Raw genomic sequence first — 27,553 nt, 5'->3', positions numbered from 1 at the left:
TGAAGTGGTATACTTATTTCTAAAGCAGAAAATTACGTCTTCCATTTTCTCAGGGATAAGCTCTTTAACCTTGAAACTATTTTAACCATGCAAAGTAAATCCAGTTGGCTCGACGTAAGGTTGGACCGAGCTTAGTTGTTGTTCAAAGCTCCATTCGAGCTCACCCACTCAATACACGAGTCATGCATGAGTCGAGCTCCAAACTTGATCTGAACGAGCCAAGTTTAACCCATATGGTTTATCTGGGAGGAACCAAGGTTGAAGACCCAGGCTCCGTCTCAACCTTACGAGTGGCCGCTGTCTCACTCTCTCGCTACTGTGAGCAACTCCTCTCACCTTTGGTCGGGGTTTTGTATGGAGGCGAGCCGCCACTTTCCTCACCATTACCAGTAGACCACCACACGGTACCCTCTCTCTCTTCCTCGGCGTGTCGGCTTGGCCGGTTGGTACTTGGTCCATGCCTCACTCCTTCAGCCTTACCTGAGCATGCCCTTCTCCAGCCTCTTCCTCTGGAGGGCCGTCGGAGGCCGCCATATAGGCTTCTCGCCATGTCCCTCTCCAGTCCCAACCTCCATTTCTTGCCGTTGAAGAACTGCCCACTTCGCCAGCGCTCGCTTTCCTTCTACTATTTGTGTTCCGCCTTCGCTGCCTCGACGTCTCCGCCTCCTGGTCGTCCTCCTCTTCCACAGTCTCCACTCGCTCGCGAGTTCTTGATCCCAGATATAGCGATGAGCTGTTCTTTCCCGCCAATTTTGTTATTCCTGCGTTTGAACCCAGTTTGAAGTACCGCCATCTGATGGCTTTGGACGAGTACTCGGAGTCGGAGGATCATTCTGATGGCGCAGTTGAGTCACATAAGGTCAGCAGCCTAATTGGGCTTCGTTGCCTGTTCCGTATCCGAACTCGACCGGCATTGTCTACACTCAATGTTTCTAGAATTGTTTTCTCAGTTAGGTATTGGTTGAATTGCTTCATTTCCTTTGGGATTCTTGTTTTCTATGGGGAAATTGGTTTATGCTTTTGCGACCGTTGTGCTTTAGAAGAATCAGTTGTCACTTGTCTCAATCGGGTACTCCATTGGCATTGGGTTGCACCAGGGGAAAGTGGCTGAAACTATGGTTCGTTAAATGTTATTGCCTTTATGAGCTTTTAGTGTCAGACGGCATTTCTTGACACGCACATGAAATGCAGGCACACGACCAGCAACTATTCTATTTTAGCTATTTAAAGACATTTCACAAATTTACATGTAAGGGATGATTTGGTTCGTCACCTTGATCAGAAGACTGGAATCTCATCCATTCCGAGCCAAGCAAAAACTAACCAGTTTTCACAAATTTACTACCAGTGCTCCTACTCTTCCACACCAGCTCTGCAAGACGGAGAACCACCTTAACCTGCTTGCTCACAGATTCAGACGCACAGGCCCACCTCAAAGGCCACCATGCAGACTCCCCAATTTGGATGCTGTGTTCATGGTCTTGAAATCTGCTCAGAATGCCTATTCTTTGAGGGAAGCTGCTCTAGTACATGGATTTCTAGTGGTCAGTGGCTATCTCCCCAACGATGTAATCTTGGGAGCACAGTTGGTGAACATGTACGTCAATGGCGATGGACTCCGTGAAGCTATCGGTGTCTTCCATCTTCTGCCCACGAAATCTGTGTTTGCTTGGAACTCGGTTCTGAAGGGGCTTCTAAATCATGGGCTGTTCGAAGAAACGCTTGAATGGTATGGAGCGTTGTTGTGGGAAGGCCTTTCTCCTGATAATTTTACCTTCCCGTGCGTCTTCAAGGCCTGTTCTGGCTTGTCGGATCTTCAACAAGGTAGAGAAATACACCACTTTGTTTGCAGTTTGAGGGCTCAGCAGAGGCTTGATCCGAATCCTTTTGTGGAATGCGCCATTATCGATATGTACGCGAGGTGTGGTAGCATTGGGGAAGCGCGTTCAGTGTTTGAGAAAATGATGCAGAGGGATTTGGTTTGTTGGGGTGTTATGATTTGTGGAACTGTGCAATCTGGGAGGTGGACTGATGCATTGGTTTTGTTTGTGAGGATGATGTCGGAGGGCTTGAACCCTGACCCTGTGGTACTGGCGATGGTCATTCCTGGATGTGGCAGGAATGGTGCAGTTGAGCTGGGGAAATCAGTTCATGGTCTCGTTGTGAAGAGTGGGTTTGTGAACGATTTGTGTGCGATGAATTCTTTGATTGACATGTATTGCAAGTGTGGCAGCACCAATGATGCAAAATGCTTGTTTGAGAGTATGGGCATGAAGGATCTGGTGTCATGGAGTACCTTAATTGGTGGGCATTCACAGAATCATGAACATGAGGAATGTTTATCACTGTATGCTAGAATGAATGAATCAGGTATAACACCAAATTCTGTTACTATAGCTGGCCTTTTGCCTACTTTTTCTAGCCTGAAAATGCTTCGTAAGGGAAGGGAAATCCATAATTTCGTCATAAGGAATGGGTTTGAATGTGACCGCTTCATTGGAAGTGCACTGGTAGACATGTATGCCAGGTGTGGAAGGATAAAAGAAGCAGAAATGTTATTTGATGTCTTGCCAGAAAGAGATATTGCAGTCTGGAATTCGATGATTACAGGCTATTCTCTGAATGAAAATGCTGAATTGACCTTCAAACTCTTGCGACATCTGCAAGAAGTGGAGGTGAATCCAAACTCGATCACTCTTTTGAGTATAATAAGGTTATGCACAAGCTTGGCAATGGTGAAACAAGGAAAGGAGATTCATGGTTATGCAATGAGGGGAGGTTTCGATTCAACTGTTTCTGTAGGGAATTCCCTAATAGACATGTACTCTAAATCTGGGCACCTGGAACTTGGGATGAAGGTTTTCAAACTGATGAAGGAGAAGAACGCTGTTACATATAACACAGTTATTGGGGCCTTTGGAATGCATGGAAATGGAAATCATGCTTGTCTAGTCTTCCATGAGATGCTGAATACAAATATGAAGCCTGACAAGGTAACGTTTGTTGCATTGTTATCAGCTTGTAGCCATGGAGGTATGCTTGACCAAGGCTGGTTAATCTATAATTCAATGACCAATCTTTATGGAGTTGTGCCGGATATGGAACACTATGCATGCATGGTGGACCTGCTTGGGAGATCTGGGCATCTTAGTGATGCATGGGAGTTTGTCAAGAAAATGCCAGTTGATCCAGACATTGATGTTCTGGGAAGCTTGCTTAGTGCTTGCAAGCTCCATAAAGATGTTAAATTAGCAGAACACGTAGCAAGAAAAATCTTTGACATGTTTCCAGAAGAAACAGGGTATTATGTGCTTTTAAGCAATACATATGCAACTGTTGGCAGATGGGATGATGTAACAAGGGTAAGAGGAAAAATCAAAGAAAAAGGCCTCATAAAGGAGCCTGGACGTAGTTGGATTCAGATTAGAGGAACTGTTCACTCATTTCTAGCCAAGGACAGTTCAAACCCCAGATTCAGTTTAATGAGCAAGGCACTAGAAAGCTTGTTGTTGATGATGAAGGATGAAGGATACATTCCTGATTTAAGTTTTTCCCTGCTCGAGCCAGCATATTATGATTCAAAAGCTGCAACTTCAGATAAATTCCACCATCGTTAGATCTTTAGCAAACTCTGGTTTCTAAAGAAGCTATCCAGAAATATGTTTTTCACTGATAATGGCAAGAGCATCAATTTGTGACTCTATCTACGAAAAATGCAGATCAGAGACTTGGGAATTGGGATTTACATTGTACATGCTAATTAGTAAAAGAAGCCATCTCCTAGGGCTGTGGTTGCTGCGAGCAACTATGAGTGACAGAAGTTGGATTGTTCTGGAAAAATGCTACATTTGACATTCAAACCACAATTTCTAAGCAAGTGAAATGAATTCCAGAAGTGGGAAAGCAAACTTCTAGGAAAATATTACATGGACATGGTTGATGGAATTTGTGGAAGCGACATGACAAAGAGGAAGGAAGGAAAGTACTTCGGAACACAAATTGTTGTTATAACCTGCTTCATGGTTAATGGTTCTCTGATGAGATTAAGTTGTCAAGGATTGTGATCTGTGTCATCAATTGCTACACTACGGAAGATGTGAAAGTCCAGAAGCCTCCTAGAAGTGGATGTCTTAGTAGCCTTTTTGGAAGGGAAATTTTCATGTAGGTGCCAATTGTTCTCAAAAATGGGTCTCACGTGTCTAATTTTGTTGGCATAGGCTCGATTTCGTCAACTGTCATATATAAATTTTTTGGTCAAATAATTCATTTTTGAATATGCTTATGCATCATTAGAAAATAACTTCCTCGCCCACTGCTGCTACTAGATCACGAATTGTAAGTTTTTTCAAGGAAGTTCAGGCAAGCTTTTCTTCTTCATGTGACGAATGTGTAATGCTTGTAATCAATATCACAGACTTTCAGTTCTTGAGTTTGACTGATCATGTATGCACTGAGCGCTTTTCTGATCCTCTTGGAACATAGTCATCATGCTTGTTGGTTGTCATGAAACCATAATGCTGTCTTTTTTCACAAGCTGCACCTGGCTACATTTATCTGCAATTTTTTTCCCCTGCTTTTAAACTTGAACTCCAGTAGGTAGATGCATTTGCTTCCTGTGAAGGAGTATATGACAACCCTTTGTTGTGTTAAAAAGGGTAAGTTCATCAAAGATGCATTTGGGACTTAGACTACATGCTATCATGCTATATCACACAAGTGCGGGATATGGGTGGAGATGTGGCATTTTTCTTTCCCCCTGCTCTTAAATTTCAACTCCAGTAGGTAGATGCATCTGATCCCTGTGAAAGTGTATGACAACACAAGGGTAAGTTCATCAAAGATGCCTTTGGGATTTAGTCTAAACTCTAAACTCTATCACACAGGTGTGAGATATGGGTGGAGATGTGGCATTTTTCAGAAAAAAACATGGGTGCACAAAACAAAATTCTCTCAAAAAAAAAAAAAAAAGGCAACCTATGCTATCAATCATTCATCTAAGAAATTAGCAAATTTTCCTTTGCTGGATCCAAGCTGCACTGGCACCTTCACCTTAGTCATGTCAACTTGGGTTCACCCAAGTGGTCTTGACCTGGGTATGACAACTTTTCTGAAGAGTCCTACTTAGCTATCGCACCATACCAGAGACATCCTTGACAGATTCCTCATTAAAATTCTGTTGTTTAATCTCTTATTTTATGATCATTCGGTGTTGAGATTTTGTGTTTTATATATGTAATTCAGTGCAAACTCCACCGCTCAGACTTTATGGATTTTAATCTTTTACACACCCATCTTCTTGAAGTTTCCCTTCTGTAAATCTGTACTGTCTGCTACTTTGTGTAATATATGGTGAAAAGCTTGGAACTTTTCTTTGATTTGGCAGTAATATTGTGAACTTTGTGGAACTGAAGGAGTTTGTGAAGTCTTTGCTGGCCACTAGTTTCCGATCCTCCGGTCCTTTTATTACAGTGAGTTCTCCCTCCTGTGTCACCCATATGTCTCGGTGACATTTCCTCCCGTTCTTTTCCTATTCTATTAGCATAGTATCTTTTAATCCCCTACCAGTCAGTACAAAGGGGCATCTGTGAATAGGACTGCGCGATTTTTATGTGAAGCTCATGCAATTCGTGTAGCTTGTTAAGAGTACATCAATTAAAACATGTAACATATTAATTGTAATTCTTTTCATAAAAATTGTCTTGTTGACTCTCTCTCTCTCTCTCTCTCTCTCTTTTATATATATATGTATATATTACATGTGTGGCTTTGCTGCTACTGCTGCTGCAGCAACAAACTGCTATGCTGCCACAGCAATATCTAGCTGCTGTAGCAATTACTTCGTATTCGTTGTCAAGAAACCTTACCCGGCATTCACGCAGCCGTCCCGTCCAAATTGAGGTACTTTATTCCCACGCCATTAATGATCTTATCAATGGCTTCGTCGAATATCACCATCTTGGTGGTTGAAGAACTTGATTGACTTTATCCATGAACTCCATAAATCGGATTTTTCGCCAATCAGGTGGGAACCAGGAGCCGACAACTCATATCTGCTTCTCATCAACAAAGCCCATTCGTAATTAGAGTTGAAAATGGAGTACCATTTTATGAGTGTTACATTCTTTAAACGAATACAAATTATTCCCAGCGCTCCATGCGACATGGGCTTGGTTACTACGAGCTCATTAACTAAATGCCGCTGTGATGTTCTTCCCGTCGAGCAACGAATTTTTTTTTTTTTTTATCATGGATTCAACTTGCTTTCCACGGTTTTCATTATGGGTTCAATTTGTTTTACATGCACACCCACACGGACACATAAGAGAGAGAATTACGTAGACTAATTTGACTAATAATTAATAGTGTTATATGTAAAGTTATCTTTTCAATAAAGTGAATGCTTATGAACAAACAAGTTTGATTGGATAGCTCGTGCATTAATTTGCTTAATCTCATATCTAGCACATTCATGAAGGTCATTTGATATGTTTTGAACTAATACTAAATGGCAGAAATCAATCATTTTTTTCTCGTTGTTTTTTTCTCAATCAGCTATATGAATGTCCAATCCATTTAAAGCCTTGCTGCTCAGGCTACTTTAAATGAAATTTTAAGGAAAAACAAACCCAAAGTTCAAGGATGTCAACTCCAATTATGAACGGGAACAGTTCCACGATTTTCTTGATTGTTCAATTGAATACTTCTAATCTTAAATCCATATATCTCATGCAATTATGTTATTGTTGACATTTACTTTCATGGATCTCAAATTCACAAAAACGTACTCTCCTTATTCCTCCAAAGGCCAATCATTTTTTTTTATAGAATATTCACAACCCAATTGATGTTGAACTGATAGCTGAGTTCTCTCAAAGCAAAAAATTCTCTTTTATTTTCTCATAGATAAATTCTTTATGAACTATTTTAACCATGCAAGGTAAACCCAGTTGGCTCGACGTAAGATCGGGTCGACCTTAGTTTATTCAAAGCTCGATTCGAGTTCACCTACTCAATATGGGAGACATGGTTGAGCCAAGTTCCAAACCTGTTGATCTGAACGAGCCAAGATGAACCCATAGGCTTCTTTGGCACGAGCCGAGCTTGAAGACCGCAGACTCATTCGAACTCTTCTTCGGCTTAACCTTACGAGTGGCCACTGTCTGTTTCTCTTTCTACTGTTGAGCTTCCCCTCTAGGGTTTTGTATGGACGTGAACCGCCAGTTTCCCCGCCACACACAGTAGAGAGAGAGAGAGAGAGAGAGAGACGGTGGTTCTTCCTCTCTCTCTCATTCTCTTTCTCGGTGTGTCTGTCAGCTTGGCCCATGCCGACCTCTTTCCGCCTCCGCTGAACATGCCCTTCTCCAGCCTTTTCCTCTGCAGGGCCGTTGGAGGAGGCCGACCCAGGCTTCTCGCCATGTCTCTTACCACTCCTACCCTCCATTTCTTGCCGTTGAAGGACTGCCCACTTCATCAGCGCTGGCGTTCCTTCTACTGTTTGTGTCCGGCCTCTCGCCTTCGCGGCGTCGTCGCCGCCTCCTCGTCCTCCTCCTCCCCTTCCACAGTCTCCACTCGCTCGCGAGTTCTCGATCCTAGACAGAGCGATGGGCTATTCTGTCCCGCCAATTCTTCTTTCTCTTCGATTCAGCCTAGTTCGAAGTACGGCCGCTTTGCTTTCGACGAGTACTCGGAGGATGATTCTGATGTTGAAGTCGAGTCCAGTAAGGTAAGCAAGCTACTTGGGCTTCGTTGCCTGTTTTATCTATGCACTGGACCGCCATTGTCGACGCTCAATGTTTCTTCGATCGTTGTCTCAGTCAGGTATTGCTTGAATTGTTTCATTTCCTTCCGGGTTCCTGCTTTCTATGCAGGAATTGGTTTATGCATCGCGGGAAATTTCGGGAGAAGAATCAGTTGCCTCAATTCACAATTAAATTGGCATTGGGTTTCACCAGGGGAACGTTTCTGAAACTGTGGTTTGTCAAATTTTATTGCCTTCATGAGCTCTTGGTTGAGAAGGCATTTCTTGATGTGCACACCCCGTGCAGGCACATGGACATATGATCGCGTGGTGGACACAGTCACACGCACATTCTTACTTATACAAATAGTTACAAGTCTACGTACATATCTTAGTATTTTCTCAAAATTTCGTGAAATTGTTTTCTATAATAAGCTTGTGGTCATTTCTCGTAAGTAATGTTTGTCTGTATTTGGGTGATGATTTTCGAACAGATATGTTAAATTGTTAGATTTGTCTATTGCGAAAGGACAAATGAATCTGCTTTCTATGTTCATATTACATGCCTTGATGTAAAATCTTGTTCCAAAAAGTTGGTGCATCCACATTTACGTTTTCCTACTCTCTTGTGAAATTCAAATAGGGGCAATCATCAACTCTTGATAATGTTGATGACTGGAAGTGGAAACTGTCCATGCTGCTAAGAAATAAGGATGATCAGGAGATAGCGTCCAGAGAGAGAAAAGATAGAAGGGACTATGAGCAGATTGCCGTTCTGGCCGCTAGAATGGGTTTGTATAGGTATGTTTTGCTATTGACTCGTTTTCTGTTCATTTTGATGTACAACTGAATTCTCAAGGACTGAAAACATGGCAGCCGTCAGTATTCAAGAGTGGTTGTGGTGAGTAAAGTTCCATTGCCAAACTACAGGGCTGATCTTGATGATAAACGACCACAAAGAGAGGTAAATGCTTACCAGTGAATAAAAATGAAATTTTCTGCTTGTTGTCATAGGCAAAACTCTTTTACATGGCGACTAATCAGTGTTAGCTTAACAGGTTAACATCTCCCCTATTTTGCAAAGAAAAGTGGATAGTTTACTCCAACGATTTCTTGCTCAAAAGCCTAGAAGCGTAGTGGATTTGTCCAATCTTTCTATCTCAAATGGACACTCCATCACTAGTCCAGAAGGGAGTGGGGATGGGTTCTTTGATCAACAAGAGACCCAGAAACCTGTAAATGCGATCATGGAAAATATCTTGAGGCGGAAAAGTTTGCAACTTCGGAACCAGCAGCAAGAATGGCAGGTATGTTTCACCAAACAAATAGTACCATCTCAAGAAGCATGAAACCAACGTGTGAACCTGTAAGAACGTGTTTTCTTGTATTTCATGCCATTTTATGCTCTTACTGTCTATTTTTCGTTTCATTGTGTCCATCTGTTCACACAAATGCAAATGAAAGTGGCACCACCATGCAACTGTTTGCAGGTTCCAGTTTCTAACATAGCAACTCGAAGCAATCTAATGCATGTTTTAGTACAGCACCTGGTCAGTTTTGGCCTTCTGATGTGCATGGATCATGAAACCACCATACATGAGGATGAATGGCTTATGACATGACATAACCTGCTGTAGCCATGTTAACTGGCAACAGTACGGGTAGCTTCAATGATAATTTTTCAGGAACAAAGTCAGGAATGAGTAGGTTCTTATGTTTCAGCTTCCTTAACCTCTTTGCTCGTTCATGCATGACTAAGATTTTTTTGATGAGTGATTAGAACTGATTTCTTTTGATTCCATTTCCCTCTTCTATAGGTGATGATCAAGATGTTTTTAAATGATCTAAGAAAACGTATCTTCTCCTGAGTTTGTGCATAAAAAATTATTTGCATCTAAACTTGATTTTTGGACTAGATCATGAAAATTTCATAAATTGAGAAGCTTCAGGATAAACGAGTAGGCTTCTGAATATATTGTATAAATTGTCGAAGAAAAATGACATAATGTACCAATCCTCCTTGAATGGAAACAGGCGTAGAGTCCTGCATGTCTCAGTATGCTAATTCAAATTGCTTAACAACTCCTTAGACTTTACGAAAGGAAGGTAATGCTTTCATCTTTAAAGATTTGCATATTTCCCATTAAAATCATATCTGTTAGGTTCCTTTAGAGTTTAGACAATGAAAAGGTTAACTTTGAATAGAAATTGACATAGATGGGTTTGATGGCAGGAAATTTTGACTCCATAGATATGATGTATGTAGCTTTTTCCATGGGGAAGAGATGGACAGCAAAATCCATTGTTCAACTCGCGAAGGAGCTTAGATCAGGCCTAAGGCCCATCTTAGCTACCTTTACATTGTGAAAATGGTCTGACCTGAGATCCAGGGAGGAGTCTGATTTTGAATACATGGATTTCAAAATAAGAGAATCTTGAGCTTGGATCAAATCTAACAGAGTCGAGGTTTATGAAGCATTTTTTGGGATGTAAAATAAGTAGGCTAATGTAAAATAAGTAGGCTATTCTATAAGGTTGTTTATCCCAATTTTTTGTTATTAGGATTTCTGTGTATTTTGCACACGTTAGTATTAAAAATCTTAAAGAATTCTGACCTAATTCTTAATCTCTTTGCCATGGCTATTATGCATTATGATGGTCTTAAATCTAGGGAATCCTGACTATTCATGCATTATTGATGGTCCTAACTTGTAAATCTAGTGAAGCCTTCTTTACCATCTTGGCAGTTCGATGCATCTTGGTGGCATGCTTTTATGTCAAGCAATGGATTTTTTTTTTCTTTCAAATTTAACAATTACAATAAACTGATACCTTTCTTTGTTTACATGTGAGACATGGTAATCCTAGAATTTTGCATTCATGTGCTTAATGAGTTATGGCTGTTCTGAAGGAATCGCCTGAAGGCCAAAAAATTCAAGAGTTTCGGAGAAGCCTTCCTGTTTACAAGGAAAGAGATACATTACTAAGTGCCATTTCTCAGAATCAGGTCTGATTTGTATTTTAACTTGCTTCTGTTCCTTCATTAATTTTGCTGCTTTCATGTAGATGTAAGGATACACATTACTCTATAAATTGCATGTTATGTCTCCTGAAGTACAAGTTTTTAGTCTCTATTAATGGTTTGGAAGAGGCTTCTAACATGAAATATGAATAGTTAAACGTATGTATGTTTCTATTCCATATGGTTGCAATAAGGGGTAGACACCTGATTAGGTACATAGACGTGCTGCCTAGTAATGGAGCCCTAGTTTTCACATATGTTTACTTGCTATTTTACTAAAACTAGACTTGGTACCACTTGTTTCTATGAGAATTATTTTTATGACAGTTCGCATGCGGTTTCTCTTTTATAGCATTGAAGCACACCTTGTTTTGAGACGTTCGACATAAAGTAAAAAAAAAAATTTTGCTGATCATGGTTGCTTTAATGTTGAGGTGTATGTAAATGCTGATCAGCCAGGTTCTCTAGAAGATTGAAGGTCTGCTTTGGTTATGTTAGGAGGATACGTCCTGGGATAAGAAGAAGCAAGCAACTTGATCAGACCCATAAAAAGGATATGGTTTTATAGCTAAATTATCAAGTTAAAATTCGATATAGATTTAAAAAGAGTTCCTTCTCTCTGCATTATTACAAGCACTGAACTCGATTAGAATCTAGCCTATTTTATCATTAGAAAGCTAAGCACCTACATAAGGGATGAAAATGAAGCCTATATATTAAAAATGTTACTCATATTTTGCACAAAAGCTCCCTGTTTATGGGGCTTAACTCTGTACCTTCCCAGCAAGCTTTGCAGTACCTAAGGCTGTGCTTCTTGTCACAGTGCATGATGATTATACGAGGAAGCAAGAGGAAAACAATATGTCATAAATAGGGAGATCAGCAGAATTAGACTCTTGTAGTCATGCATCTTGTTGCTCTAATTTGCAGCTTCCATTGTGATACCATAATCATCATAATATGATTTTATGGTTGTTTTTTATGATGATTCTTACTATTTTTGAGATTTAACGCTGTTAAATAGCTCTGAAGCAGTTGGGAGCATACTGACTTCTTTGGGTCTCCTTTTTCTTTATTTTATGGTTGGTCCTGTAATTATTACATTCTTCATGCCTTAAGCTGCACAAGTTTGTAACGACTTTGCTCATTTGACAGGTTATTGTGGTTTCTGGTGAAACTGGGTGCGGTAAGACTACACAGCTTCCACAGTACATTTTGGAATCAGAAATAGATGCTGCCCGTGGAGCAACATGCAACATTATCTGTACCCAGCCTAGACGTATTTCTGCAATGGCTGTTTCTGAAAGGGTTGCCGCTGAGAGAGGAGAGAAGTTGGGTGAATCTGTGAGTTACTCACACCTGTTATTTAAGGATTCTACATCAATTAGTCAGTTCATTATATCTGTTTTTGCCCCCAGGTTGGTTATAAGGTTCGTTTGGAGGGTGCAAGAGGAAGGGACACTCGCCTACTTTTCTGCACTACTGGTGTTCTTCTGAGGAGACTGCTTGTTGATCGAAATCTCAAAGGTGTAAGTCATGTTATTGTTGATGAGATCCATGAACGTGGGATGAATGAAGGTAGAGTTATCTATTCATTTGAGTTAGAGTTTTAAAGTAGTGAAAACTTGCAAACTTACAGTAATTTGTTCTGCCATCAGACTTCCTGCTCATTGTCTTGAAAGAATTGCTGCCTCGCAGACCTGAACTAAGGTTGATTTTGATGAGCGCAACTCTCAATGCAGAACTCTTTTCGGCCTACTTTGGCAAGGCTCCAATGCTGCATATTCCTGTAAGTTGATGTGATGAACCTTAGTGCTTTTTGTTCTGCAGAAGCTGTCAGCAGTATGTTTGAGTTATATTGATTCTATTGGATGCAACACTGTAAGAGTTAGTGGTCTTCTTTCATGTGTTATAAGTGCCATAAAAAACAAATGGATGGCATGTGTATGAGAAAGATCTGGCCTCTATTTATAGAAAACAAAGTTGAGGCATCAGCATTACCATTCTTCAAACATGTCCTTGTGGAGTTGTGTAATGGAGAACTGACTGTTTTGAAGTGCAAAAGTCTAAAAGGAGTGAACTGATCCTTCAAGAAGTTTGACTTCCTGGAGTAGTCGGATGATTAATGATGTAGCACTTTTATGCTAAAGGGTTTGATGTCTACCAACCCTAGCTGCCTCTTCTGTTTTGGTTGATACATTCTATGTTGTAATGATTATGTAAACTCAGCTTGGATCTGAAGAAGCAGGTGAACAATATGTTGGTAGCATGCACAGTCTATGCTTGGAACTGAATCAGTTCAGGTTACAAATTGATCTTTAACGACTAGGGATTTATAGTTGTTATAACTTGTCTTTAGAATGACATGAAAAAACACGTAAAAGGTGGTGTCATGTGCTTCAGTTTCTTTTTATTTTTAAGAGCATTTATTTGAGGCATTTTAGCTTGAGGTACTTTTTTCTTCAATTCTTGAGCTGCAAAGATTTGTTGCGCAATGTCAGGGATTCACTCATCCTGTTCGTGCCCATTTCTTGGAGAATATTCTTGAGACTACTGGCTACTATTTGACTCCATATAATCAGATAGATGATTACGGACAAGAAAGGAAGTGGAAAATGCAACAACAAGCTCTTAGGAAGAGAAAGAGTCAAATCACTGCTCTTGTTGAGGTATATATTATACGATGCTATTGATCTTTGCTGACTTCATCTCATTGGATGATTATTTGGGATCTTTTTTATTTGTTATCTTTACTGTATTTTAACTTGACAGGATGCGTTAGAGACAGCTGACTTCAAGAAATACAGCTTTAGAGTGCGAGAGGCCTTGTCATGTTGGAATCCTGATTCTATAGGTTTTAACCTCATTGAAAGTGTGCTATGTCATATCTGCAAAAATGAAAGACCCGGTGCAATTTTGGTATTCATGACGGGTTGGGATGACATTAATACTCTCAAGGAACAGCTTCAGGCTCATCCTCTCCTTGGAGATCGTAGCAAAGTACTTCTACTTGCATGCCATGGATCTATGGCTAGTACAGAGCAGGTGACTCTTTCTTCTTTTCTCTTCCATTCTGTGTACTAAGCCCTTTAGCCGAAATGGAGACAGAAATCTTGGAAGAATGAAGATGACAGTAGAGATGGCAGATGGACTTGAGAGAACAATAGTAACCTTTCAATTTTTCATATAGTAGCTGAAAGGGCCTGTTTCCACTCCAGTTAACTTCCAAGTCCATGCTCTGACTGGGTGGAAGATGTGAAGTACTCATAAAAGACCTCAAATCATCTCTCCTCTCTCATTTACGTCTCCCAAATAAAGCATGAGATGACCTGATCGTGCAGCTATAGTTTTCTTGGTGCTTGTTGCTTGCTTTTGCTACTATTGCACAATATCAAATGTAATTTTATCAATTGATACACAATTAAACTTTAGAGAGAGCGGGTTAATTACTAATTGAATTTCCTAGATTTTTTTTTTTGAGTGTCTTCACCAATATTAATTTTTTCCTTGTTTTTTTCTCTTTGTGCAGAGGTTGATTTTTGATAGGCCAGAAGATGGTGTGAGAAAAATAGTTCTGGCCACTAACATGGCTGAGACCAGTATTACAATCAACGATGTAGTTTTTGTTGTTGACTGTGGAAAAGCGAAGGAGACTTCTTATGATGCATTGAATAATACTCCATGCTTGCTTCCATCTTGGATCTCAAAAGCTTCTGCCCGTCAGGTAAGGCAACAGGGTTCAGTTTACTTATTTTTAGTGTGCTCCTCAGATCAGCCTCGGCAGCATTGCAAATATGCAGTTTTTTATAATCAATTTGCATATTTTTGTTAGCAACGTCATAGCTAAAGGAGTTTGTGGTGTTTGCCCAAGCTGGTCATTTTTCATTCATTATATGCACACTTTGAACAGATAACAAATTTACATTCCCTATAAATATTTCAGATGATAATACAGAGAACTATGCCAGCATTTATGTTCTTCCTGAGATTCTTCGGTCATATTTGCTTTTGTCACATTTGGTTTCCCTTACTCCCTGCACTTGCTTTCTGTGATTGAATTTTGTGTTGTGAATTGTAATCCATTTAATTTACATTCCCCTCTAGGGTTTTATATACCATGTTGGTTGAGAAATTTTTTAACCCGAGTTCACCACAATTTGAGCTTTATTTTTATCTGTTTGGGGTTTTTTTTTTTGGGGCTGTATTGGAAGGTCTAGTCTGCCTATATTGTTAAAAGAACTAGGTGCAGCAGAAGCGATTAGCTGACCTTTGAGCCTTGATTCACTAGACGCATTAAGTACTACAAAGTACAAAAGAATATATATATATATATATATATATACAGACACACACACATATAAGAGAATAATTTATATATGAAGAATAACATATTTACACTAAAGTCCACACCATATATATGCATTAAACATGTTAGTTGAAGTGTAGTACATTGACTAATATTTGCTATTTAATACGTATGGTATGTATTAAATAATATGTAGTATGCTACATATTTCAGACTAAGAAGACTATTAGTAGATGGGAATCATGTTCATATATAACTAGCTAAGTATGTATTACATGATGTGTAAAAATAAAAGAAACGTAGGAACAATAAGAACAGCGAAAAGAGGAAAAAAGGAAAAGGCACAGATTATATTTCTGTTTGTGTTTGTGACTTTAAAATATGTCTGTGTATATCTATATATCTGTAGTCTGCATAAGCGGTCGCCTAGGAGTTGTGAAATACCAAGTAGCTTAGATCTGGGCTAGGCTGATCAGGTGCACCTTGGCTAGGCATAGTAACAAGACTGCTCTCTGATATCTTTTCTCTAATCTCTTAGATTATTATAAACATAAACAGAATTGAAGAGCACCATATTCACTTTCAACTTGTAAAGTAAATATACGTTCAAGTTTTTGACCTTCTCCTATGATGCTACTTTGTTATTGTTACATTAACCCCACTATACTGCTATCTTTTTTACCAGAGAAGAGGAAGAGCTGGTCGTGTTCAGCCTGGTGAATGTTACCATCTGTATCCACGATGTGTTTATGATGCTTTTGCAGAGTACCAATTACCAGAGCTTTTGAGAACACCATTACAATCTTTATGCCTTCAAATAAAAAGTCTCCAGCTGGGTGGCATTACAGAATTCCTGTCAAAGGCTTTACAACCACCAGAACCACTCTCTGTAAGTAGTTTATGTAATTAACCTAATCAGTTACAGAGCCTATTGTTATTGAAGATTTTCAAAGACTTCCAATTGCTTGCCATTTTTTTCAGCTATATTGCTAAAAGCTTGCCTACACCATGGGCAGCCACCTTTTCGACTAAATTGTTGTATTCATACCTGGCGCTCAATTTTAAACAGGGTCTTAAAAAGTTCTTCTCCATTTCTCTTCTCTTTTCCTTCCCTTTTTTCTCTTCTTTATTTTCTTATTTTCTTTCTTCCCTTCACCACTTTTGGCTTGCCTAGGTCGCAGCCTAGGCACTGCCTACTCCATTTTGTAGGTCCACTGCCTAACACTTGTGACTACATAATTTCTCTGTCATGGGGGTTCTTCAAAAGGGTGCAACGAGTGGTGCATTCAGTGTGTGTCGGTGCACTGAACTACACCTGTTTAATGTTATCTTTTTCTCAGAGCGTATCCGACTGAGGTCAATATCAGGTCAACAATGAGTGTGTGTGGTCATCATGCATCGAGGACAATTTTGTCTTCGTTTTGTTTATTTATTATTTTTTTTAAAAGCACAATGCTAAAGTTTTAGGGCTTACCGGAAACCCTTATTTCATGTCTTCACCTGCATGAGGGGCTCTGCTCCTCTTCTCGCCCCAATGCTGATGCCCAACAGAGATTTCTCGAGCGGTAGATTCAATGACCACCTTTGACAGGAGGCAGAAAGTTCAACCGCATGAATGTTGAGTCTGGACATGAGGAAAAAGGAAGAGGAGGGAGGAGGAGGAAGAAAGAGGAGGAGGGAGGAGGAAGAGGGAAGAAGAGGATGACGGCGGGGTTGTAGATAAAATGAAAATCGATTAGGGTTTTTGTAAACCCTTTTCCATTTTCTTGCATGTTTTATTTCCAAAAGGAGTCTCATTCTTTTTAAATTTTTCATAATCTTATTTTATTACAATAAAAAAACCTCTTATTTAAATTTTTCTTTACTTTCAACTTTTTCTCAAACACATTACGTGTATATATATATATATATATATATATATATATATAGCCGCACCCGCTTTGTACCAGCATCCTGCACCATTCTTAGCATAATTTTTAGTTTCTCCCTAAATGATTTTATTCCTCACGTTTTTTTACACCTTCATGTCTTCGAAAAAATCAAAATCCTTTCTTCTAGCTCACATTTTTTTGTCATTCTTAAGGTTCAAAATGCTGTTGATTACTTGAAGATTATTGGAGCTTTGGATCAGAAGGAAAACTTGACTATTCTTGGTATGCATGCAAACTTTGATATTGTTTTTTTTTTAGTTGAACTTTTGTTTTTTGAAATTCTTGAATGCTATTATAGTTTTATGGTTTTTTTATGTATCTTCTGATGCAAAATGAACAGGACGTTACTTGTCAATGCTTCCCGTGGAACCAAAACTCGGAAAGATGATTATTTTGGGGTCTATGTTCAAATGCCTTGATCCTATTTTGACTGTTGTAGCTGGCTTAAGTGTTCGGGATCCTTTTCTAACACCATTTGATAAGAAGGATGTAAGTATAGTTTTTTAAACACATACATATATATGTTTATAATTTTGGGTGCCCTCTTGTTTTCTCTTCACCTGTGGACATGTATCTCTGTTTTTCCTTTTTTTTCTTTTTTGTTTTTCCTTTTCGTTTGAGGGGCGCGGGGAAAAAGAGGGGGGGGGGGTGCTGTTCTGTTGACAGGGGCTGTATCCATTGGGTGAATATGGGTTTGATCATTGTCTGGGAAGAGCCAGTGCAAGACATGCGTTGATGGGACTAACCATTGTGTTATATATATGTATATCTGGACGCAGGCTCATGAACTTTGTCTATGCCTGAATCCATCAGTTCAAATTTGATTTTTAAATTGATCAGGGGTTCTTTTGAGAAGAAATTTTGCTGGTACTTGGTAAAGATAGAAAAAGTAATAAAAAGGCTACTCCAGTTCAAAGCTATGAAAAGGCTGAAACCTGCCACCGACTCTGACTGACATGTGTTCTCCATTTGCCGTGAAAATATATGTTAGATTCACAAGACTCAGGTCAGACCCCACTTATGTTCTTGAGGCGTTTTTGTATCATTTCCACTCAAACATCTACCAACCTTGAGAAAGTTGTTTCCCAAAAAAGGGTATCTTTTACTACTTGTTCTTTCACCAATTTTCTCAGTCAAACAATCTGATAGAGTTAAGATTGCTGACATTAGGACTTATTGAATAGCTTGGTTTGTGACCCTTCCAATGCACTATACTTTTATTTTCAAGGATAAAAGAAGTCAGTTCATTGCAGGTGCTTAAATGTCTTTTGGGGGAGAGTGTTGATGGCTGCTCCTGAATCCACCAATATCTTGGACATATTATGTTGGTGTTGCAGTAATGTCTGTTGAGAGGTACAGGGGCAGCATAAACTTCAAAAATCTGAAGCTCTGCTATCTGCCCTTCATAGGGCTCAGGTTTTTGAAGGGCAGACCCATCAAATTGCTGAATGCTGATGGTGGGAACTGGCAAGTTTAGATCATGCCATTCTATGTAGGATCTTTACGTCCTCTTTTGCAAATTAATAATTTTTAATTCTCTTTACCAAAATGTCCTTGTCCATCTCAACTCTCAAGGGACAATAGGCTGATAGCAATTGCTTTAGATGTGAAAAAGGTTGGGTACTTCTAATAAAATTGAATAAGGATTGTTTTAGATGGATTGATCTGTCCATGCATAGCTGCTTGTGATGCTGTTTAAGAATTCAATTAGATTCTTTTGCTATATAGAATCCTTTAGAACTTGGATTCGTAAGTGTTACACAATTTTCTTAATTAGTGCATCTGAAGCTTTCCTCTCGTCCAAGAGAAGTTAAGAAATAGTTGATCTTCCTCAAGTTTTTTACCATGTATTGCTATTCACATCATTTTAGATTGGGTCATATTTTTGTCTAGATCTTCCTTGAGTTTGCCTTTTCTTACATGTATTACTATCTACGTTATTTTTCATTGGGTCATATTTTTTTCTGCCTTTTAAAGTAACTTTTACTCAAAATCAAACTTCATTGATTTAGTAAATTTTCTGCATCCCCGTTTTAGTGACCTAGTATGAGAACATGATTAAAGGTTTCTTAAGCTTTGTGTATTTGTGAGTTGATAGTGTTTCTCCATGAAGTTATTATTTTTCACTGTCTCACTACATGGGAATCCAAGAGCTTTGACTATCATCTGTGAGCACATAGGTTGAGGATTTACAATTTAAGATCTATCAAGGCATGTGTGAAGCATCTTTGCAATCTACCTTTGAAATATAAAAATCTTTAGAACTATTACTAGATGTGTCTAGTGCTTCTTGTTAATATGGAATTCTCTGTATTTTTATGCATGCCTTAGTTAATTTTGGCTTTTCTGTTGTTTCTTTATTATAATATTGGTGTTAATGTTTACGCCTTGGCCCTTTATTTTTTGTTTCTTATGGAAAGTGTTGGTTGCAATTCTCTTTTCTTTCAGCTTGCTGAGTCTGCAAAATCCCAGTTCTCTGCTAAGGATTACAGTGATCATCTTGCACTGGTTCGAGCATACGATGGGTGGAGAAATGCTGAGAGAGAAGGTGCAGGTTATGAGTACTGTTGGAGGAACTTTCTTTCAGCTCAAACTATGAAAGCTATTGATTCTCTTCGGAGGCAATTCTTTTGCCTACTGAAGGATACAGGCTTAGTTGATGATAATGCTGATGAATGCAATATGTGGAGCTGCGATGAGTATCTCGTTCGATCGGTTATATGTGCTGGTTTATATCCTGGAGTTTGTTCGGTTGTGGTAAGCATGCCTCCCAAGTACAGTATAGGATATAAAGGAATGGAATGTCATCTTTTCAAGCCAACATTAAACCCTTCCTGGAGTCTTTCTTTTTGTTTTGAAAGTTTATCTGCTGGCCTAAGCATGACACCTCTTTCACAGTTCTGGCAATATACTAGCCGAGGAATGTTGATGTAGCTATGGTGGTTAATCATTATTCTGTAGATTGTAGTATTTATTTATTTTTGAAATCTTGGTATTCGAATTTTGTTCATTCTTTTACATGTTGGTATTCTTGTTTTTTTTTTTTCCTTCTGTTGGTTGATGAATGTCAAGTTTCAACTAGAGGGCATCTTTATCTAATCTGTGGAGTGTGGCCCACCATCAATGTGTTTACAGAATAAGGAAAAATCAATTGCTATGAAGACAATGGAGGATGGTCAAGTCCTGCTGTACTCTGTGAGTTAATTGTGTTTCTGTCTCATATGCATGATTTGACTACTTGTGCAAGATCAAGTTTCACCAGAATATGTTGTTTTTTAAACCTTTCATTTGTTGCAGAATTCAGTCAATGGCCGAGAACTAAGAATTCCATATCCATGGCTAGTTTTCAATGAGAAAGTGAAAGTAAACACAGTGTTCCTTCGTGATTCAACAGCAATCTCTGATTCTACACTGCTGCTGTTTGGGGGTCATGTTTCTCGTGGTGAAGTTGTGAGTTTATATCTGTGCCATTTTTTACCACAGGAAATAAAAGCTTTTCATTTTCCTTTACCTTTTTTCTCACCCTTTCTTTGCAGGATGGGCACTTGAAAATGTTGGATGGTTACTTGGAATTCTTCATGAAGCCTGTCCTTGCAGATACATATGTTTCTCTAAAGAACGAGCTGGAAGAACTGATCCATAAAAAGGTGCATTTTTCTGAACCGTTAAGCAGTTGCTATTTCCGCTCCAGCATTGTATCTGATGACCATGTTATTGACTACTTTTAATGCCTATGGTACAGCTTCTGAACCCAAAAATGGATTTTCATGTCTACGAGAGTCTTATATCTGCAGTTAGGTTGCTGCTATCAGAAGACCTGTGTGAAGGGAAATTTGTTTTTGGACGTCAAGTTTTAAAACCTCAAAAATCGGTGAAATCGTTGCTTCCAAAGCCTGGTTCAGGAGGCGATAATTCTAAGAATCAGTTGCAAACATTGGTTGTAAGAGCAGGACATGGCCCACCAACTTATCGAACGAAGCAATTAAAGAACTACCAGTACAGAGCTGTGGTTGAGATTGGCGGTATGCAGTTCATGGGAAGTCCATGTCAGAACAAAAGACTTGCAGAGAAAGATGCAGCTAATGAAGCGTTGCGTTGGCTGACTGATGGTGGAATGGCTAATTCTCATCAAAATATTAGGAGTGCATCCACGCTGCTGAAAAAAGATAAAAGGAGAAGAGCATGAACTTCCGGGACTCCTTATAGTAATCTCAAAATCTTGCTTCATAGCCTGTACTTGGTCCTCTGAATTTATATGGAAGCTTCAAGAGGGCCTTCATCTCTGATCCGCTTGCAAGAGCAAGGCAGAGGTGGCAGCAGAAGCAGACTGAGGTTGAGATCCTTTCTACTGAAGTAAATATTTGACCCACCATTTACCTGGCTGGTATTTATGGGCTTCAACATTGGTGAAAGCACATCAAGGAGCAAGCAGAAGCCGGATGAGTTGATGCAGTCAGGTTGTGCTGTCACCTACATGGCCCTCCGAAAGCAAATTTCAGGCTTGCATCACTCTCTGGTTATGAGATCAAATACGATTCAGAAACGTTATTCTTCCAGGAACATGTATATTGCCGTCGCCAGCAGAGGCAGTGTGGTCACCATAGTGTCAACTTTCTGACATTGGTGGAGCGTGATTCTATATTCACACGCGTCATATAAATCTGCTACTCTTTTGCTATCTATATTTAGGTGAAAGTACACAGCCCTAAGATTTTAGGTGTCTCCTGGATTTTGAACTTTTTACCTCCAACTTGAGGGTCGTCAGCCAACCTCTCAGGATGGACCCACTGTTGTCAAGTCAAGTTGTAATTTTGACAAAAGCTTATTCCTTGGGTGCTGAACATGATGCCTTGAGTGATAAAAGCCCCTTTCTTCTGTTTCTGTAAATATGTCAAACTTATAAAACAAAAAGTTTAGTTGGAGATGGAATTAGAAAGTCTTGTACTTGCATGAAATGGACAAAGAAAGGCTAGTTTTGGTGCCTCTTTAAAGGTCTTATTCTTTTTCTTTTTACTATATATTTTGTCCGATATACAGTTCATAAAATTTTATATGCAACATCAATGTACACTTCAAGAGATGTGGTTGACATCCTTTTCTGGAGTTGCACCGAGTATCAGATTGACCTGCAAACAGGCCGCCTGTTCATTCCAGATACGTTTGTCGACTAATGAATTTCGAAGTTACTGAAAGCCTCATCTTCACCTCTTATCAGATTGACCTGCAAACAGGAAGGCAGAGAACCAATTATCAGCTGTCCTTATCCCTGGTTCAGTTTTAACTTACAAATTTCTGCACATTTTGTTATAAAGTGATCTATTCAGTTGCAGCATTTATGGAGATGTCAACGAATAATTGAAATCTGGATGATGACCAACTTGAGATTTTATGATCAAAAATAGGAAGAAATTTCATTTTCAGCACATAGCTATCACAGAGTGCAGCACCTTATGGTCATCAGGGACTTCAAAGACGAGCGGCATGAAAGATGCATGTGCACTTGTTGAATCCAGTTGTGGAAAATGGACTGCTCATTTGCAATAATGGAGAATTCGATGACAATGAGAGCGGAAGTTAATGGTAATTTCATTAATATCAAGAACTTTATATGACAGAGGTACAAAATTCAACATCACAGATAAATGAAAGTGCATTATTGCTTGTTGTAGCTGAGAAAATGCATATGACTTTACATTAATATGCAAAGTAGGCACATTATTTCTCACTCATTTGATGAATTAGAAGAAAAATCTTTCCTGCCCAGCAAGTGTCCTATTTCAGATTCTTTCAAACCCTATTCAAATGGCAGGTGCACTTGGATCTTTTAAATCACCTGCCAGTGTAACTGTACTGCAACTGTTAATGACTAGGCAAACGTACGTACTGGAGAGTAACTTCTCAGATGCAAAAGAAAGTAACTATTGTCTCAAGAATGGCCCTCACTATAGAGAAATGAATGCTCAGAGGAGTCCGGAAGACAAAAGCTTTAAAAAGAACAATGAACAGAGTTCAGCCTGATTAAATGCTGTAGAAAAATGTACCTGAAAAAGATAAAGCTATTTCACCTTCAAAGTGAAGACAAGTTATCCAGATAAAACTTTGTCTGCCATGCGTTTTACATGTAGCCTTCTGAAAAATCATTCAGAAATAAACCTTCCTTTGGGGGTGAATCTTGACCACCAACCCCTACATGGCAGGAGCGGAGGCAGGTGTAGGCAATGTGTGGGCGGACATACACCACAGTCCCAAAAAACGCTTTTTTTTTTAAAATGTGATAAATTAAATTGCCGTTTAAAACTAAAAAAAATGCTTTGAAAAAAACTTTAAAAGCGAAAAAACATGTTGTTTTGAAAAAAAAACTTTAAAAGCGGAAAAACATGTTTTTTTGAAAAAAAAACTTTAATAACTAAAAATGGGTTTTTAAAGCTTTTTTTTTTACTTTTTATTAATTTTTATTTTTTAATGTCAAACAGTTTTTTTTATTTTTTATTTGTTGTAAATCTACTTTTCTTTTGATGCTTGTGTTATTCGTTTCTCACTTATTTTATTTTTTCCTTATTTTTTATTTTTTCTTTTAATTTTTAAAAAATTACCATATTTTTCCATATTTTTCTTTGTTTCAAGCTCACTGAATTATACCCTAGGAAAACCGCACCTTTAAAAACTCTGAAACGTGGCATACACAAAGTATTTATTTTATATTGGTATTTCAAGGCTTTTTTTTTCATTTACATGTTGATGTCTTTTAAAAATTTTAAATTGATTACTAGCGCCTCTTACTCAGAAACTCTTGAATCTGCCCTTGTTACGAGGACAACATGAAAAACGTTTATGACATCGGCTTTAGCCATAGGGTCAAAAGTAATGAGAAGACATCTTTAGTGGACACAATGCGCAAAAGCGCCACTAAAAAGGTGCATTAGTGCTGGTTCAACCATATGTTGTTTTTTATTGAAAAGCCAACAAAATCTTAGCCAGTGTGTGCGAAAAGATTACATGCATGCTAAAATGATTGAACTAGGGTTTACAAGATCTAGCTCAACGGCTAACTTTTTAAAAGTGGCCATTTTAGGAAAAGAAGAGGGCATATCATGCAGGATCCAACTTTCTTCCTTTCCTTTTGGTTGTTGTGGAGAGACAATAGTTTAGGTCCGCCATTTTCTGCAAATTAGGGTTTGGGTTCAGTAGATCCAAGGGGGTTGGCATAGTCGTAGCCGGCAGGGGCGGAGGGAGGGGGGCCTGCCTAGGCCATGGCCCCACCCCAACCAATTTTTTTTAAAAAAATCTAATGTAAAAATTGATTTTTTTTTTGTCTCAATGTATTTTTTGAATATAAGTTCAGTAATGTATCTTTTGAATATAAGTTCAGTTTGGCCCTACCCAAATCCAATCCACAAAACCCACTCCCCATTTGGCCCGCCCTTGCGAAAAATCTTGGCTCCGGCCATACGATCCATTCTGCAAGCCGGCACGGTTCGACTCCTACTGTCGACAGATCTATGCCCAAGCTAGAGCTTGATATATGAAGGCAGACCTTACCAAATTATGTCAAGAGATTCACAGTATGTTTTCTGAATTCTTTAACTTCCTTCAACTTTACCATGTTAACTGTTTTTGAAAGCTGGCCAACACAGAAAGTAGTTCAATAGTGATGCTGACTAGCAGTGGACTTGATAACTAAGGAGAGATCCGATATATTCTTCCTCACCCAATTGCCGCACACGTTCGCTTCTAAGCCACACAAACAGCATATTCCTTGATCAATAATTGTAGACACTAATATCCAAGAAATATTTCAACTGAACACATGTGTATTTGCACCGTCACCAATCGCGAATGTCATGTTGCTTTAAAAAATAACAAAAATGTTTCATTTTGTAGTCTTTTGCCTTCTAATCTGGGTTACTTAACCTTCAACTTGAAGATATATATATATATATATATATATATCTGTTATGCTACTTCCACAGCCAGGTCAGTCCAGCAAAACTTGTGGGCCTTCATGATTAATTCTTGTAAAAAATGGTCTTTATGTTTTCTTCTCATCACACACACACACATATATATATATATAATATATGTTATGCAACTTGTGAGTCCAGCACAAATGACAGCAAAGAAAGTGGGCGCAGCATTATTTCATTCTTTCACTTCAATACTTCTGAAGAACATTGTGGCAATAAATTAATAGAAGTTATACTAAGTTTGAAACACACTGGCATTGACTATGACATTTTTTACTCAGAAGGCTTTTACACCTTGCCTCTGTCTGTCTGTCCTCTAATAAATAAGCCAACGGTACATGGAATCTCAAAACGCTTTTTTTTTCCTTTTTTTTTTTTCTTTTTAGTTTGATGAACAAGAGATGTAAGAGTTGCAGCCGAAGTAATAATCGTAGAATCTGGAAGGCACAACAAATCGAATTGGTTCCAGAAATTTTTAAAATTTGGTTCAGAAAAGTATGGGAAAAACTTACCTGGTGGAACACTTTGTTCTCAAAAATGGGAACTTACTAGTGGACCACGTACTAGTGTTTTTGATCCAAAGCAGGAATGACCATGTGCCATAGCACATGAGTTAGTACGACCACCAATGGTCCATGACCCCTCCTCTACCAACAAACCAAAGTTGTCACCTTTTCTCTATCCAAAATAAGCCCTAACCCTAATCTCAAAAACATATTTGGTTAGAAGAATGCGCTTGGGTATAATACAACAAAGTTATATATCTAAGAGAAAATCTCGGTGAATTTTTTTTAAAATAAAATATTTAATAAATTCTGAAAATTATAAAAAATAAAAATTAATAAACACGAAAAAACTCAAAAAATGCATATTATACACGTTTTTAAATTTTTGGTGTTTTTTTAAAACATGGTTTTTTCACGTCTTATAAGACGTGACTTGCTTTTTACGTTTTATGTGTGTTTTTATCGAATAAAACATGTTTTCTGTGACAATGGGTTTGACCAACCAAATTTGCAGGCACCTCTTCACCATGAACACTTTCATTTGTTTTATTCTACACGAATCAAACACCTTTCAATTGGACAAAGCTTCAAGGGGTGTAGCTTAGCAGGTTGAGTTGGTAGGATGGTGAGAGTCCAATCATTTGTGTGATTCCTATATGTATTATTTCTATTGATTGAAAATAGTGAAAGTGTGACGTTCTAGTTGATAGGTATACTATAAATCATCCAAGTCTTGAAGTAGCTTTAGACTTGAAGACGCTACAACTTCTTCTCACTCAAAATCATAGTTTATAAAAGTTAATTCTTTGAGAAATTAAAAATTCTACTAAATTTAAAAATTTAAAAATTATAAATAAATGAAAAATCGCGAGCCATGTCATCACACAAGCAGCGGTGAATCCATTCACATAAAAACTGAGAGTGAGAAAATCTTAAACAGAGAATTTTACCAGATTTTGTCGTGTACGTGGTAAGATAAAGTTTTTCCTTTTCCCATTTTGGTCTCTTCCTTCTTTTTCGGTTCTTTTTTTTTTCTTTTTTACACAGGTTTTGTCTTGTCTTCCTGATACTGCGACTGGCGTCACCTGTCAGGGCATCTCTTTGACTGCCGCCTTTGGACACGTGATCGGACCCGGCGAGGGGCCGCATCATCCGATCGGATCGGATCGTACCTTCATTATCCGATTCACTAAATGTTCGGATCTCGGGTTTTTAACTGATAGTCCCACTTAGAACCTTTTAAATGATAGATCCGGGTTCAAGACCAGAATCAATCTCTTATGAATCAGTTCTTTTGCAACATCCAGATTTAAATCCAAATCCAAATCCAAAACCAGTTTCAGTAATTACGCATCCCCAAAGATACGGCCGGACGGGAGCAGAACCGTTTGCCCGGCCAAACACCACTTGTCGCGACCTCAGAGGGGCATTTCCGTCAACAACAGAACATGCACGGACTTGATGAGGTCACCCTGCGCACGAGCACTGCATTCTATGCAGGCGTACTTTTAATTGCATCAGCTCAAGCGTGCGCCTAAGGTACCGGCCTCTTCGAGGATCGTTTTACCAAAATGCCCTCAGAGCGTACCCCGTTCCGTCCCTCGCTTCTCGTAGGGACAATGATTGACCACGTAAAAGTAGAACACGGAGCCACGGCCGCCGTATGTTTGTATTATACAATATGTACTTAAATTATAAATGCAGTTTATGAAAACAAGGTGTATCTGTTTTGAAGAGTTGTATTTTAACGGGGCGTTTGGTATCAGGAAAACTACATTTTTGGAACATCAAAATGCCTTCTAAAGATAAGTATGTTATTTTTCATAAAAAAGAACATGAAATCCTTGATTAAACAAACTTTGGATTTCAGCAACTACTTTTTTGCAACCAAGGAGTTGAAGTTTGATGGGAACGTTGGACCTCAAATCCCTGGATTTAAGATTCGCGTTGTTTTTCCGCGGCAAGCAAACATGTTCTAAGAGAATTCAGAAGTGGCTTTTCCGTGTAGCAGTAAAAGTGAAAATGATAATAATGCCAAAGTCATATAGCCATAGTGGTGGTCCTCCTTCTTGGATCATAAGAAAAA

At 38.7% G+C, this 27,553-nt stretch overlaps 2 protein-coding genes across 2 annotated transcripts; both read left to right on the top strand.

Moving 5' to 3' along the window:
- Positions 1 to 307: 307 nt before the first annotated feature.
- LOC116265051 (putative pentatricopeptide repeat-containing protein At3g01580) lies at positions 308 to 5,510 on the top strand. The gene is made up of 2 exons (XM_050080693.1): positions 308 to 4,161; positions 5,384 to 5,510. The coding sequence occupies exon 1, from the start codon at positions 1,257 to 1,259 to the stop codon at positions 3,615 to 3,617; it is 2,361 nt and encodes a 786-aa protein (XP_049936650.1). The 5' UTR covers positions 308 to 1,256; the 3' UTR covers positions 3,618 to 4,161; positions 5,384 to 5,510.
- A 1,646-nt stretch (positions 5,511 to 7,156) lies between these two features.
- LOC116264043 (DExH-box ATP-dependent RNA helicase DExH3-like) lies at positions 7,157 to 22,011 on the top strand. The gene is made up of 19 exons (XM_031643953.2): positions 7,157 to 7,723; positions 8,382 to 8,539; positions 8,615 to 8,702; positions 8,797 to 9,045; positions 10,650 to 10,745; positions 11,916 to 12,104; positions 12,179 to 12,338; positions 12,419 to 12,549; positions 13,262 to 13,429; positions 13,533 to 13,805; positions 14,290 to 14,484; positions 15,752 to 15,955; positions 17,150 to 17,219; positions 17,338 to 17,486; positions 19,446 to 19,754; positions 20,133 to 20,192; positions 20,295 to 20,447; positions 20,534 to 20,644; positions 20,740 to 22,011. The coding sequence occupies exons 1-19, from the start codon at positions 7,352 to 7,354 to the stop codon at positions 21,181 to 21,183; spliced, it is 3,579 nt and encodes a 1,192-aa protein (XP_031499813.1). The 5' UTR covers positions 7,157 to 7,351; the 3' UTR covers positions 21,184 to 22,011.
- The last annotated feature ends 5,542 nt before the right edge of the window (positions 22,012 to 27,553 follow it).

Source organism: Nymphaea colorata, chromosome 11, assembly GCF_008831285.2.
Source record: "Nymphaea colorata isolate Beijing-Zhang1983 chromosome 11, ASM883128v2, whole genome shotgun sequence".
NCBI lineage: Eukaryota > Viridiplantae > Streptophyta > Magnoliopsida > Nymphaeales > Nymphaeaceae > Nymphaea > Nymphaea colorata.
This window is presented reverse-complemented; position numbering and strand designations above follow the sequence as displayed.

Excerpts from the sequence above, each read along its gene's own strand:
- LOC116265051 (XM_050080693.1), top strand. The coding sequence starts at position 1,257 with ATGATTTGGTTCGTCACCTTGATCAGAAGACTGGAATCTCATCCATTC.
- LOC116264043 (XM_031643953.2), top strand. The coding sequence starts at position 7,352 with ATGCCCTTCTCCAGCCTTTTCCTCTGCAGGGCCGTTGGAGGAGGCCGA. Across the intron at positions 10,746-11,915 it reads GTGCCATTTCTCAGAATCAG|GTTATTGTGGTTTCTGGTGA; the intron begins GTCTGATTTGTA and ends CTCATTTGACAG. Across the intron at positions 20,645-20,739 it reads AAGAACTGATCCATAAAAAG|CTTCTGAACCCAAAAATGGA; the intron begins GTGCATTTTTCT and ends CCTATGGTACAG.